This window comes from Ranitomeya variabilis, chromosome 2, assembly GCF_051348905.1.
Source record: "Ranitomeya variabilis isolate aRanVar5 chromosome 2, aRanVar5.hap1, whole genome shotgun sequence".
In the NCBI taxonomy this organism is placed as follows: Eukaryota; Metazoa; Chordata; class Amphibia; order Anura; family Dendrobatidae; genus Ranitomeya; species Ranitomeya variabilis.
Genome location: NC_135233.1, coordinates 622652655 through 622667694, shown reverse-complemented (window position 1 = coordinate 622667694; position 15040 = coordinate 622652655). Strand labels below are relative to the sequence as shown.

The 15040-nt window shown below is 46.2% G+C and overlaps 1 protein-coding gene across 2 annotated transcripts in view; it reads right to left on the bottom strand.

Moving 5' to 3' along the window:
• Nucleotides 1-3625, bottom strand: part of LOC143807404 (fatty acyl-CoA hydrolase precursor, medium chain-like) — a 68563-nt gene extending 64938 nt beyond the window's left edge. Inside the window, exon 1 of one of the 2 annotated variants that reach the window (XM_077288909.1) lies at nucleotides 3373-3625. In XM_077288909.1, the coding sequence (XP_077145024.1) occupies nucleotides 3373-3424 (52 nt within the window). In that variant the 5' untranslated portion in view covers nucleotides 3425-3625. The remainder of the gene's footprint in view (nucleotides 1-3372) is intronic. The other variant, XM_077288910.1, reaches the window with a different exon arrangement.
• Nucleotides 3626-15040: the final 11415 nt, after the last annotated feature.

Here is a 15040-nt window from a genome sequence, read left to right as displayed (position 1 = left end):
ATCCCCCTCCCACATTGAGCCCCCCCTTGATACAGTCGCCACCGTCCCATACAGGTGTGCGCTTGGCTGCGAGACAGCCTGTGAGGTACTGGGCATAGGGTTATGTAGGCTGCGTGAGAGTGCTGTTGTGGAAGCATTGGGAGGAGAGGCCGCTGCTTGGAGCATCTCATGTGGGTGTGCGGCTAAATTGGCATTGGAAGTGATAGTAGAAAGGGTAGGTGCTGGGGACGATCCAGGTGGGAGGACTGCTGGATTCACAACAGGAGTGATAGAGGAAAGGGTTGGTGCCCCATTGGAAACAACAGAGATAGGAAACATGGGTAAAGCCTGTTCACTTCCCGAAGGAATATAGTATTGGCCGTTAGTGGTCATTACTGGGTAACAAGGATTTGGTGATGTGGCGTGTAGCCTTAATCTGAGATGTTCACCACCAGGAGCAGCACATTCGCCATCCACAACATGGCTGCCGTCAGAATTACATTTGCCATCCACAAGATGGCTGCCATTAGAATTATATTTACCACCACCAAGATGGCTGCCGTCAGAATTACATTTGCCATCCACAAGATGGCTGCCATTAGAATTATATTTACCACCACCAAGATGGCTGCCGTCAGAATTATATTTACCACCACCAAGATGGCCGCTGTCAGAATTATATTTACCACCACCAAGATGGCTGCCGTCAGAATTATATTTACCATCACCAAGATGGCCGCTATCAGAATTATATTTACCACCACCAAGATGGCCGCTATCAGAATTATATTTACCACATGGCTCTGAGCCACCATTTTGGCTGCTATTACATTTAACACATTAGCCATTAACAAAATGGCGACCATTACATTTACCACATGGCTCTGAGCCACCATTTTGGCTGCTATTACATTTAACACATTGGCCATTAACAAAATGGCGACCATTACATTTACCACATGGCTCTGAGCCACCATTTTGGCTGCTATTACATTTAACACATTGGCCATTAACAAAATGGCGACCATTACATTTACCACATGGCTCTGAGCCACCATTTTGGCTGCTATTACATTTAACACATTGGCCATTAACAAAATGGCGACCATTACATTTACCACATGGCTCTGAGCCACCATTTTGGCTGCTATTACATTTAACACATTGGCCATTAACAAAATGGCGACCATTACATTTACCACATGGCTCTGAGCCACCATTTTGGCTGCTATTACATTTAACACATTGGCCATTAACAAAATGGCGACCATTACATTTACCACATGGCTCTGAGCCACCATTTTACGGTGGTGGCCGCTCACAAGATATATTTTTGTAATACACAACTCAAAACTCTATTCTTTCTATTCCTTTTCTCTTCTACCCAATTTCCAATTTTTCCTTTTTTTTTTTTTTTTTTTTTATATACTTTCAGAGACTCTTTCTCCTGCCCTAGCAATAGACAACAATCCATTATCTTCTAGGATACCTTTTCTTTTATCTCAAGACAAGCTTCCACTCCAGGGGCTGTAACCATCCCCCCTTCTGGCATTCCACACAATTTCCACTAATTTGCATGAGTCTAACTTGCCATCTGAATTTGGCTTAGTGCCCATACGGCAGAACTGCATTAATTTCTTCATCTTTCTATAGATATACAGTATATATATATATATATATATCTATCAAGATAACAAACACCAAACAAACAATAAGACGGGGGAGATGACTCAAACCTGAGATTCTAAAGGGAACTGAGTCTGCAGTACCCAGTTCCTATGCCTTCTTGTCACGTGGTCCCTGTCTGACTTCCGTGCTCCGTACTTTACAAACCAATTATTCCCTACTTTGTCAAATTGCTCCCTAACTTACCGGTCCCCGTGCAGAGTCAATTACTCGATGTCACGGGGCAAAAAAAGAAAAACTATAAATTTAATTGGCCCAAACTGAGCCAATTGCTCCAAGTTTCAATGAGCCGCTACACAATTTCTTATGCCCGAACTGAGCCAATTGCTCCAAGATTTACCGGGTCCCCCTAGGCCGAGTCAATTACTCCAGGTCCTAGTCCTCATGTACAGAACTGAAAATCTTATCACAGGCGACAACCGTATACCACAGACAAAAATTATTATTATTATTCTACACTTGCTTGCTTATCCTTCCTTAAAAACAAAACCTGTTTTTCTCGTCCTACCACATGCTTTGCTTTCTGTAAACACTTGCTTTGACTTTCCTAGAAACCTTGCTCCAAACACAATGACTACCAGTCATACCCCTCTGTAAAAACCAGTTTTTCTTGTTTTATCACTTGCCTCTAGCCCCCTTTTTTTTTTTTCCCTTTCTTTCTTAGTAACCTGCTTTGACTGTCCTTACACAATGCTTCTTTTCTTTTCTATTTGTCATCTCCCCTCTTCACAACATGTAACAGGCAGTAGGCAACTAGAACATGTGACGGTTCTTGCAATTAAATGACCAGCAGCGGAGATACCCTTTCTGCCGTCTTACAGATACCAAGAAAACCGGACACGGTCAGGCAATCTGCACAGGATACCCCGAAAGACACAGGTAAAGACTACAGATTATAAAAATCAGCAGACTTACCGTGTTCTGTTAAGGAGTTGATCAGTCTCCAGATTCGGGGTACTCAGTGCATCCAGCCGTTCCACTCGCCGGTTTTACAGGGTTCAGGGCTCTTCCTCTGCTGGCCCCCCGTTGGGCGGCCAAATATTAGGGTTGAACAATTAATATAAATGTTCAATTCTCTAGTTGCCTACTCCTGGCCTAATGGATATTGATCATGTGCACTAAAGAAATACACCAGACACAGTCAGCTGTAACTCTCCTTGATCAAAGTGTGGCTCAGCTCCAAGAAGGGATTTATTAGTCAAACACAATGTTATATATCTCCTGTAAGGGGGGCTCGGTTAGTTCTAAAATGGGAGTGATCGGATGTATTCCATTGGTTAATGGGTTGGGCATGAGCAAGTCCATGGGCGGATCCATGAGGTTATCTAGGTGGGTTGGTCCGTGAGGTCATCAGAGTGGGCGTCGCTGTGGGTGGATCCATGAGGTCATCAGAGTGGGCGTCATCTTGGATACCAGACCGCATGGTCTGCTAAAACAGGAAATGGCAGCCATCTTCAGTGTCTTCATTGTTCATCAGAGCACATGGATCTGATACAGGAGATGGCAGCCATCTTCAGTGTCTCACTTTGTCTGAGGAAAACTTATGTAGGGTTAAACAATACATGTTATGGGTTACTTCTCTCAATTACCTTATGTGTTGAGGTTAATTAAGTATTTGATCTTATGGCTCTCCTCAACAGCTCTATATTAGATTCCAGAGACCCCCAGTAGTCACAGCAGAACCCTCTCCTGACTATTTTACTTCACCTGATCCCAGTACGAGAGGTGTCAGGAGCAGCGTGAGGAGCAGGAGATCCATGGGAGGATGATATCTGGGGAGCGAGGCTTTACTGTCCGTTGTGTAGGGTCAAGCTGGGGCCACGTCTGCTCAGGACGAGATCTCTACACAATTCACACTTTGCTCTCTGCTGCAATCACGGATCTGGGCCAGGAAAGTTAATATCCTGGAGGCTGCAAGGACAATGCCCTCCTGGACACAACGAGGACGCCACCATACTGCACAGTCATACTGCAGATCACGGGGTCATCATCGCTCCTTGTCCCCAAGAGCTCATAAACCAGCCGTCCATCACAAGAGCCTTCCATCACAATCCGCCACACTTATCACCCCAACATTATAGTGAAAAAACCCTACTATAGATATGATACCGAATGGACGACAAATAAGTGACGCCACACAGTGGAGGTCTCGTCATCAGGTGGAAGAAAGGGAGGAAAGAGACTGAACAGAGATGATAGAGACAGATTCCATAATCAGGGCAGAGAAGTGGTGGGAAAGCGCTATTGTCCCAATATCCATGTGAGATCACAGACCCGATGCCCCCCTGTATCCGGTCTGTGCGGTGGGATCTATCCGGTCTGTGCGATGGGATCTGTATCCGGTCTGTGTGGTGGGATCTGTATCCCGTCTGTGCGGTGGGATCTGTATCCCGTCTGTGTGGTGGGAACTATATCCGGTCTGTGCGGTGGGATCTATATCCGGTCTGTGCTGTGGGATCTGTATCCGTCTGTGCGGTGGGATCTGTATCTTGTCTGTGCGGTGGGATCTGTATCCAGTTTGTGCAGTGGGATCTGTATCCGGTCTGTGTGGTGGGCTCTGTGTCCAGTCTCTGTGGCGGGTTCTGCGTTGTGGGATCAATATCCGGTCAGTGTGGTGGGATCTGTGTCCAGTCTCTGTGGTGGGATCTGTGTCCAGTCTCTGTGGTGGGATCTGTGTCTAGTCTGCGGTGGGATCTGTATCCAGTCTGTGCGGTGGGATCTGTGTCCAGTCTGTGCGGTGGGATCTGTGTCCGGTCTGTGTGGTGGGATCTGTATTCAGTCTGTGTGGTGGGATCTGTATCCGGTTTGTGCGGTAGGATCTGTCTCCCGTCTGTGCGGTGAGATCTGTATTCAGTCTGTGTTGTGGGATCTGTATCCGGTCTGTGCGGTGGGATCTGTATCCGGTCTGTGTGGTGGGATCTGTATCCAGTCTGTGTGGTGGGATCTGTTTCCAGTCTGTGTGGTGAGATCTGTATTCAGTCTATGTGGTAGGATCTGTGTCCAGTCTGTGCGGTGGGATCTGTTTCCTGTATGTGTGGTGGGATCTGTGTCCGGTCTGTGTGGTGAGATCTGTATTCAGTCTGTGCGGTAGGATCTATGTCCAGTCTGTGCGGTGAGATCTGTATCCAGTCTGTGTGGTGGAATCTGTATCCAGTTTGTGCCATGGGATCTGTATCCGGTCTGTGGTCTTTACACGAATGCAGGTTTTGCAGGTCCTCACATTGCTGTATTGTCCGTCTGTTGGGCTGGAGCAGATACGATTCTATGCAAAGGGACTGACTGTAGACATTGGACTTTGTCATATGTTTCGGGTGGGCTTGGTCCCCTCTGAGGTCTGTGGACGGTCAGTTGGTTTCCAATTACACAGCACACGGATGTCTGCATTGAACCATTTTGAATTTTTACGGTGGTGTCCAGAAAGTCAATTTCTGTATTTGAGTAGTTTAATGCCAAGTTTATGGTTGGATGTAAGGTATTGAATCTTTTGAGATTTGGTAAGTTCTTGTTCAGATTCTGTCCAGAATATTAATATGTCATTAATGTAACGGAAATAGGCAGAGGGTTTGATGGAGCAGGAAGCTAAAAGGTAATTTTTCAGTTTAGCCATGGAAAAGCTGGCATACCGGGGACGGTTGTGGAGCCCATTGCAGTTCTAGTACTTTGTAGATGTAGCTCCTCACTGAAACAGAAAAGTTATGTCTGAGAATAAATCAAAGGATGAAGCTTAAAGAGACAGATCACCTACAACTCTCATCATTCACAACGCCTCTGCTACAGAACCTTGGAGAAATTGCAGAATCATCTCATTCATAGTTTCAACAGCACCAAGAAAAGGTCCAGATGGAAATACAAACGTTAAGGCGTCCAGGAGTCCGCTCACTGCAGAAGTACCACAGAAAATGGGCATTATCATACAATACTGTATATAGATTGTAGATTGTAAGCTCTCACGAGCAGGGTTGTCTTATTTCACTTTATTGTATTATTATTATTATTATTTATTATTATAGCGCCATTTATTCCATGGCGCTTTACATGTGAGGAGGGGTATACATAATAAAAAGAGGTACAATACAATCTTGAACAATACAAGTCACAACTAGTACAGGAGGAGAGAGGACCCTGCCCGCGAGGGCTCACAGTCTACAAGGGATGGGTGAGGATACAGTAGGTGAGGATAGAGCTGGTCGTGCAGTGGTTTGGTCGATCGGTGGTTACTGCAGGTTGTAGGCTTGCCGGAAGAGGTAGGTCTTCAGGTTCTTTTTGAAGGTTTCGATGGTAGGTGAGAGTCTGATATGTTGTGGTAGAGAGTTCCAGAGTAGGGGTGATGCGCGAGAGAAATCTTGTATGCGATTGTGGGAAGAGGAGATAAGAGGGGAGTAGAGAAGAAGATCTTGTGAGGATCGGAGGTTGCGTGCAGGAAAGTACCGGGAAACGAGGTCACAGATGTATGGAGGAGACAGGTTGTGGATGGCTTTGTATGTCATGGTTAGTCTTTTGTACTGGAGTCTCTGGGTAATGGGGAGCCAGTGAAGGGATTGACAGAGGGGAGAGTGTTGTGAACTCTGTGTTCAGGCTCCCTCTTGTGGTCACTGGTGGTATGGTGTGACTTTTGCTTTGGGCTCCCCCTGGTGGCTTTGCCTGTTATCCTGCTGGTCTCTGGCTATCAGCTGGTTCGTTATCCTCTGGGAGGTTCCTATATAGCTCTGTTTTACTTCCACTTGTTGCCGGCTGTCGATGTAATCAGTGCTACTCAGATTCCTTCTGACTACCTTGCTCCCAGTCCATCCAGGATAAGCTAAGTTTTGTTTGCTCATTTTTTGATCAGCAGTGTTTATCATGTTTTCTGTTCCAGCTTGCTAAAATGTAATTCCCTCGCTTGCTGGTTGCTCTAGTGGGCTGAGTTTCTCCCCACACACCGTTAGTTGGTGTGTGGGTTCTTGAAATCTCAGGATGGATATTTTGTAAGGGTTTTTTATTGATTGCATAGACCCCTGCTCTATTTTCTGCTTTCTAGTACTAGTGGGCCTCTTTTGCTGAATCTGATTTCACCCCTATGTATGTGCCTTCTTCTTACTTCACCGTTAATATTTGTTGGGGGCTTCTATATCTTTGGGGATTATTTCTCTGGAGGCAAGCGAGGTCTTTCTTTCTCTTTAGGGGTAGCTAGTTCCTCAGGCTGGCTCTAGGAATTTTTTAGGCACGTTCACCGGCTACCTCTAGTTGTTTTGGATAGGTTCAGATTTGCGATCAGTCCAGTTACCATCTCCCTAGAGCTCGTCCTTAGTTTAATCACTTGCTGATCTATTTGTGATCCTCAGCCACTAGGGATCATAACAGTACAGCCGGCCCGCAAAGTGTTAATTGCATGGCAGAAGCAGGAGAAAAGAAGCCTTGAGAAATTATTATTATTTTTTTTTATTTTCTTGTTGTTGCCGTGTGTCTAGCTGCTGTGCTAGCTTCTCTCCTCCTCTTAATCTTGGTGTGGCTCTGAGTTCAGCTGCTGACATGGATGTCCAGAGCTTGGCTTCCAGTCTGGATCATCTTGCTGCTAGAGTTCAGAGTATTCAGGATTTTGTTGTTCACAGTCCTATGTCTGAGCCTAGGATACCTATTCCAGAGTTGTTTTCTGGAGATAGATCTAGGTTCCTAAATTTTAAGAACAATTGTAAGTTGTTTCTTTCTTTGAAACCTCGTTCCTCTGGTGATGCCGTTCAGCAAGTTAGGATTATTATTTCCTTTTTGCGTGGTGACCCTCAAGATTGGGCCTTCGCATTGGCGCCAGGGGATCCTGCATTGCTCAGTGTGGATGCGTTTTTTCTGGCCCTTGGATTGCTCTATGAGGAACCTAATCTTGAGAACCAGGCTGAAAAAGCGTTATTGGCCCTCTCGCAGGGGCAAGATGAAGCAGAGGTGTACTGCCAGAAATTTCGGAAATGGTCGGTGCTTACTCAGTGGAATGAGTGTGCCCTGGCTGCAAATTTCAGAGAAGGTCTTTCTGAAGCCATTAAGAATGTCATGGTGGGGTTCCCTACGCCTGCAGGTCTGAATGAGTCAATGACTCTGGCCATTCAGATTGATCGGCGGTTGCGGGAGCGCAAACCTGTGCACCATTTGGCGGTGTCTTCTGAACAGACACCTGAATCTATGCAATGTGACAGAATTCTGACCAGAAGTGAACGGCAAAATTATAGACGGCAAAATGGGTTGTGCTTTTACTGTGGTGACTCAGCTCATGTTATCTCAGCATGCTCTAAGTGCAAAAAAAAGGTTGATAAATCTGTCACCATTGGTACTTTACAGCCTAAGTTCATTTTGTCTGTTACCCTGATTTGTTTCCTGTCATCTTACCCGGTTAATGCCTTTGTAGATTCAGGTGCTGCCCTGAGTCTGATGGATTGGTCATTTGCCAGGCGCTGTGGTTTTGATTTGGAGCCTTTAAAATTCCCTATTCCACTAAGGGGAATTGACTCTACGCCATTGGCTACGAATAGACCTCAGTACTGGACACAAGTGACCATGTGCATGAATCCTGTTCATCAGGAGGTGATTCGCTTTCTTGTATTGCATAATTTGCATGATGTTGTCGTGTTGGGTCTACCATGGTTGCAGACTCATAATCCAGTCCTGGATTGGAAAGCTATGTCTGTGTCAAGTTGGGGTTGTCAGGGAATTCATGGTGACGCTCCTGTGGTGTCAATTGCTTCGTCCACTCCTTCTGAAGTCCCTACGTTTTTGTCAGACTACCAGGATGTATTTGAGGAGCCCAAACTCAATTCTCTACCTCCTCATAGGGACTGTGATTGTGCTATAAATTTGATTCCTGGTAGTAAGTTTCCTAAGGGACGACTTTTCAATTTATCTGTGCCGGAGCATGCTGCCATGCGGAGTTATATAAAGGAGTCTTTGGAGAAGGGACATATTCGCCCGTCCTCTTCCCCTCTTGGTGCGGGATTCTTTTTTGTGGCTAAGAAGGATGGTTCCCTGAGACCTTGTATTGATTATCGACGTTTGAATAAAATCACGGTCAAATTTCAGTATCCTTTGCCATTGTTAACTGATTTGTTTGCTCGCATTACGGGGTCTAGTTGGTTCACCAAGATAGATCTTCGTGGTGCGTATAACCTTGTGCGTATAAAACAGGGTGATGAATGGAAAACTGCATTTAATACGCCTGAAGGCCATTTTGAGTACCTGGTGATGCCTTTTGGACTTTCTAATGCTCCTTCAGTCTTTCAGTCCTTTATGCACGACATCTTCCGTGAATATCTGGATAAGTTTATGATTGTGTATCTGGATGATATTCTGTTTTTTTCGGATGATTGGGAGTCTCATGTTAAGCAGGTCAGGATGGTCTTTCAGGTCCTGCGTGACAATGCTTTATTTGTGAAGGGCTCAATATGTCTTTTTGGAGTCCAGAAGATTTCTTTTTTGGGTTTCATTTTTTCTCCTTCTACTATTGAGATGGACCCAGTCAAGGTTCAGGCTATTCATGACTGGACGCAGCCTACATCGGTTAAGAGTCTTCAGAAGTTCTTGGGTTTTGCTAATTTTTACCGTCGCTTCATAGCTAATTTTTCTGGTGTTGTTAAGCCTTTGACGGATTTGACCAAGAAAGGTTCTGATGTGACTAATTGGTCCTCTGCGGCTGTGGAGGCCTTTCGGCAGCTAAAGCGCCGGTTTTCTTCGGCTCCAATCTTATGTCAGCCAGATGTCTCACTTCCCTTCCAGGTGGAGGTTGATGCTTCCGAGATTGGAGCGGGGGCTGTTTTGTCGCAGAGAAGCTCCGATGACTCTGTGATGAAGCCATGTGCTTTCCAAGAAAGTTTTCGCCTGCCGAGCGGAATTATGATGTCGGTAATCGGGAGTTGTTGGCTATGAAGTGGGCATTTGAGGAGTGGTGACATTGGCTCGAGGGAGCTAAGCATCGTGTGGTGGTCTTGACTGATCACAAGAATTTGATTTATCTCGAGTCGGCCAAGCGGCTGAATCCCAGACAGGCTCGTTGGTCGTTGTTTTTCTCTCGTTTTGATTTCGTGGTTTCGTACCTGCCTGGTTCGAAGAATGTGAAGGCTGATGCTCTTTCTAGGAGTTTTGTGCCTGACTCTCCTGGAAATTCAGAGCCGGCTGGTATTCTTAGAGAAGGGGTGATTTTGTCTGCCATCTCCCCAGATTTGCGACGTGTGCTGCAAGAGTTTCAGGCGGATAGACCTGATCGCTGTCCACCGGAGAGACTGTTTGTCCCGGATAGATGGACCAACAGAGTCATCTCCGAGGTTCATTCTTCGGTGTTGGCGGGCCATCCTGGAATATTTGGTACCAGAGACTTGGTGGCCAGGTCTTTTTGGTGGCTTTCCTTGTCGCGGGATGTGCGTTCCTTTGTGCAGTCTTGTGGAATTTGTGCTCGGGCTAAGCCTTGCTGTTCTCGAGCCAGTGGTTTGCTGTTACCTTTGCCTGTCCCGAAGAGGCCTTGGACGCACATTTCCATGGATTTTATTTCAGATCTCCCTGTCTCTCAGAGAATGTCTGTCATCTGGGTGGTGTGTGATCGTTTTTCTAAGATGGTCCATTTGGTGCCCTTGCCTAAGTTGCCTTCCTCCTCCGTGTTGGTTCCACTGTTTTTTCAAAATGTGGTTCGTTTGCACGGGATTCCTGAGAACATTGTTTCTGACAGAGGATCCCAGTTTGTGTCTAGATTTTGGCGGACCTTTTGTGCTAAATTGGGCATTGATTTGTCTTTTTCGTCGGCCTTCCATCCTCAGACGAATGGCCAAACCGAGCGAACTAATCAGACCTTGGAGACTTATTTAAGATGTTTTGTTTCTGCTGATCAGGACGACTGGGTTACTTTTTTGCCGTTGGCCGAGTTTGCCCTTAATAATCGGGCTAGTTCTGCTACTTTGGTTTCTCCTTTCTTTTGTAATTCGGGGTTTCATCCTCGTTTTTCCTCGGGTCAGGTGGAGCCTTCTGACTGTCCTGGAGTGGATGTTGTGGTTGATAGGTTGTATCAGATTTGGAATCATGTGGTGGACAATTTGAAGCTGTCTCAAGAGAAGGCTCAGCCCTTTGCCAACCGCCGTCGCTGTGTGGGTCCCCGACTTTGCGTTGGGGACTTGGTGTGGTTGTCTTCTCGCTTCGTTCCTATGAAGGTCTCCTCTCCTAAGTTCAAGCCTCGGTTTATCGGTCCTTATAAGATTCTGGAAGTCCTTGGCCCTGTGTCATTTCGTCTGGACCTCCCAGCATCATTTGCTATTCATAATGTGTTCCATCGCTCGTTGTTGCGGAGGTATGTGGTGCCTGTGGTTCCTCCGGTTGAGCCTCCTGCCCCGGTGCTGGTTGAGGGAGAATTGGAATACGTGGTGGAGAAGATCTTGGATTCTCGTATTTCTAGACGGAGGCTCCAGTATTTGGTTAAATGGAAGGGCTATGGTCAGGAGGATAATTCTTGGGTTGTCGCCTCTGATGTTCATGCAGCCGATTTGGTTCGTGCCTTCCATGTGGCTCATCCTGATCGCCCTGGTGGTTTTCATGAGGGTTCGGTGACCCCTCCTCAAGGGGGGGTACTGTTGTGAACTCTGTGTTCAGGCTCCCTCTTGTGGTCACTGGTGGTATGGTGTGACTTTTGCTTTGGGCTCCCCCTGGTGGCTTTGCCTGTTATCCTGCTGGTCTCTGGCTATCAGCTGGTTCGTTATCCTCTGGGAGGTTCCTATATAGCTCTGTTTTACTTCCACTTGTTGCCGGCTGTCGATGTAATCAGTGCTACTCAGATTCCTTCTGACTACCTTGCTCCCAGTCCATCCAGGATAAGCTAAGTTTTGTTTGCTCATTTTTTGATCAGCAGTGTTTATCATGTTTTCTGTTCCAGCTTGCTAAAATGTAATTCCCTCGCTTGCTGGTTGCTCTAGTGGGCTGAGTTTCTCCCCACACACCGTTAGTTGGTGTGTGGGTTCTTGAAATCTCAGGATGGATATTTTGTAAGGGTTTTTTATTGATTGCATAGACCCCTGCTCTATTTTCTGCTTTCTAGTACTAGTGGGCCTCTTTTGCTGAATCTGATTTCACCCCTATGTATGTGCCTTCTTCTTACTTCACCGTTAATATTTGTTGGGGGCTTCTATATCTTTGGGGATTATTTCTCTGGAGGCAAGCGAGGTCTTTCTTTCTCTTTAGGGGTAGCTAGTTCATCAGGCTGGCTCGAGACGTCTAGGAATTTTTTAGGCACGTTCACCGGCTACCTCTAGTTGTTTTGGATTCAGGTTCAGATTTGCGATCAGTCCAGTTACCATCTCCCTAGAGCTCGTCCTTAGTTTAATCACTTGCTGATCTATTTGTGATCCTCAGCCACTAGGGATCATAACAGGAGAGGCCGGGGAATAGCGGGGGCACAGGTGGATTAGTCGGGCAGCAGAGTTTAGAATAGATTGGAGGGGTGCGAGAGTGTTAGAGGGGAGGCCAAAGAGCAGGAGGTTACAGTAGTCGAGGCGGGAGATGATGAGGGCATGGACTAGGGTTTTTGCAGATTCTTGGTTTAGGAATGTACGGATCCGTGAAATATTTTTGAGTTGAAGGCGGCAGGAAGTGGAAAGGGCTTGGATATGCGGTTTGAAGGAGAGATCAGTGTCAAGGATTACCCCGAGACAGCGAGCTTGTGGGACTGGGGAGAGTGGGCAGCCGTTTACTGTAATGGATAGGTTCGTTGGGGGGGTCGCGTGAGATGGGGGAAAGACAATGAATTCTGTTTTGCCCATGTTAAGTTTTAGAAATCTAGCGGAGAAGAAGGATGAAATAGCGGATATACATTGAGGGATTCTGGTTAGTAGGGTGGTGATATCTGGTCCAGAGATGTAGATCTGTGTGTCATCAGCATAGAGTTGATACTGAAAACCATGAGATTCTATGAGCTGTCCCAGGCCAAAAGTGTAAATGTAGAAGAGCAGGGGCCCTAGAACTGAACCTTGCGGGACTCCGACAGATAGGGGGCGAGGTGAGGAGGTGGTGTGTGAATGGGAGACGCTGAATGTTCGGTCAGTTAGGTATGACGAGATCCAGGATAGGGCCAAGTCTGTGATGCCAAGGGATGAGAGGGTCTGAAGTAATAGGGAATGGTCCACTGTGTCAAAGGCAGAGGACAGGTCCAGGAGGAGGAGGATAGAGAAGCGTCGTTTGCTCTTGGCAGTTAATAGGTCATTGGTGACCTTAGGGCAGTGTCAGTGGAGTGGTGTGACCGGAAGCCTGATTGTAAGCGGTCGAAAAGGGAGCAGAAAGATAGATGGGAGGACAGTTCAAGATGTATGTGTTGTTCCAGTAGTTTTGAAGCATAGGGGAGAAGTGATATAGGGCGATAGCTAGATACAGAGGATGGGTCAAGAGAGGGCTTTTTGAGGATAGGTGTGATTGAGGCATGTTTAAAGCTTGAGGGGAAAACACCAGTTGTTAGTGATAGGTTGAAGAGATGGGTTAGCGTTGGGATGAAGACTGTGGCGGGGTTTGGGATGAAGTGGGAAGGGATCAGGTCAAGTGCACAGGTGGTGAGATGCGATCTTGAGAGTAGAGTGGAGAGTCGATCTTTTGTAATGGTGGAGAAGTTGGTTTTCGAGGTGGAGGGCTGGGTAGTTGGGAGGAAGGGCTCTGGGGGTTGTCGACTAAAACTGTCTGATGTTCTCAATCTTCTTCTTGAAAAATGAGGCAAAGTCTTCAGCTGACATGAGTGGGGAGGGAGGAGGTGCTGGGGGACGGAGGGGAGAGTTAAAGGTGTTGAATAACTGTTTAGGGTTGTGATACAGGGAGGATATGAGAGATGAGAAGTAGGTTTGTTTAGCTGTGGCGAGTGTGGTCTTGAAAGTCGTGATGGACTGTTTGAAAGCGATAAAGTGCTCGTTGGAGTGGGATCTTTTCCATCTCCGCTCTGCAGCCCTGGAAGCTGGCCTCAGGTCTTTGGTCAGGCTGGTGTGCCAAGGCTGTCTGTTGATTTTGCGACCTTTGGTATGTGTGAGAGGGGCAAGAGATTCCAAAGCTGCAGCTATTGTGGTATTAGCTGCAGCTATTTTGGTGTTGTTAACGTTGTTACTTATGACTGTTGTGTTTGAAACTGTTAAACTGTAAAGCGCTGCGGAATATGTTGGTGCTATATAAATAAAGATTATTATTATTATTATTATTAATAATAATACTGCCATCATAGCTGATAACAGGAAGCAAAAGAGACTTCACAGACGTCAACTGAAAGCCGGGTTGTGTTCAAGCTCTGATCAAGTCCCCAAAAGCACAACAAGACGGAGTAAAACTGGCAGACAGCGCAGGGACAGGCAGCCATGACATTAAAGGGGTTGTCCAGTTAAAACTGTACACTTGTATAGAGCGAGACCATGCCCACAGCCCGGGACTACGTATAACTCATACATACCGTCAGGTCCTGGGTCGGAAACCGGTAAATCCCTGCAGTGCACAGTGCATGTACCGGGGGGATTCACAAGTGTGAAGTCACACAGAGACACAGAGGGACTGCAGACATTGATTTGGACTAAACAACCCTGTTAATCTGCAATTTCACGCAGAATACAGAGATTCCTCATCTGTGTCGGCTACGATGGCACCTCGGGGAGGAGACCTATGAACGATTCCTGTGTCAGAAGGTCAGTGGAGTCCTGTGAATAGCCGGCTAGTTGTACTTTACTTCAGAGCGTAGTTCGGGTTCTACTTAGTTTTAGGCTTTACAGTGGCTTGTAAAAGTCTGTGCACCTCTGGTCAATATTACTGCTAATGGGAACAGCTAAGCAAGTTGAAGATGAAATGATCTAAAGGGTCTAAAGTTACAGATGACACATTTTCCTTTGTATTTTAGGCCAAAAAATATATTACATTTTAAAAATTACAGAAATTAAAATGGGCTGATGTAAATGCTTGTGCACCCTGCATGGTTAGTACCTAATCCCCTTTTGCAGGTTATCACAGCTTGTAAACGTTTTTGTAGCAAGTCAAGAGTCTTTCAGTTCTTTTCTGAGGGATTTTCCTCCATTCTTCCTTGGAGAATTCCTCCTGTTCAGTGAGATTCCTGGGTCATCTCGCATCTTCTGCTGTTTTGAGGTCTTGCCACAGATTTTCAATGATGCTCAGATCAGGGGACTGTGAGGGCCATTGTAAAACCTTCAGCTTGTGCCTTTTTCAAGTCGTCTATTGTGGATTGTGACGTGTGTTTAGGATCATTTGTAGAAGCCATCCTCTTCCTCTTTTCATCTTCAGCTTTTTCACAGATGGTGTTATCTTTGCATCAAGTATTTGTTGAAATTTCCTTGAATCCATTCTTCCCCCTACCCGTGAAATGTTCCCCTTGCCATTGGCTGCAACACAACCACAAAGCATGATTGATCCACCTCCA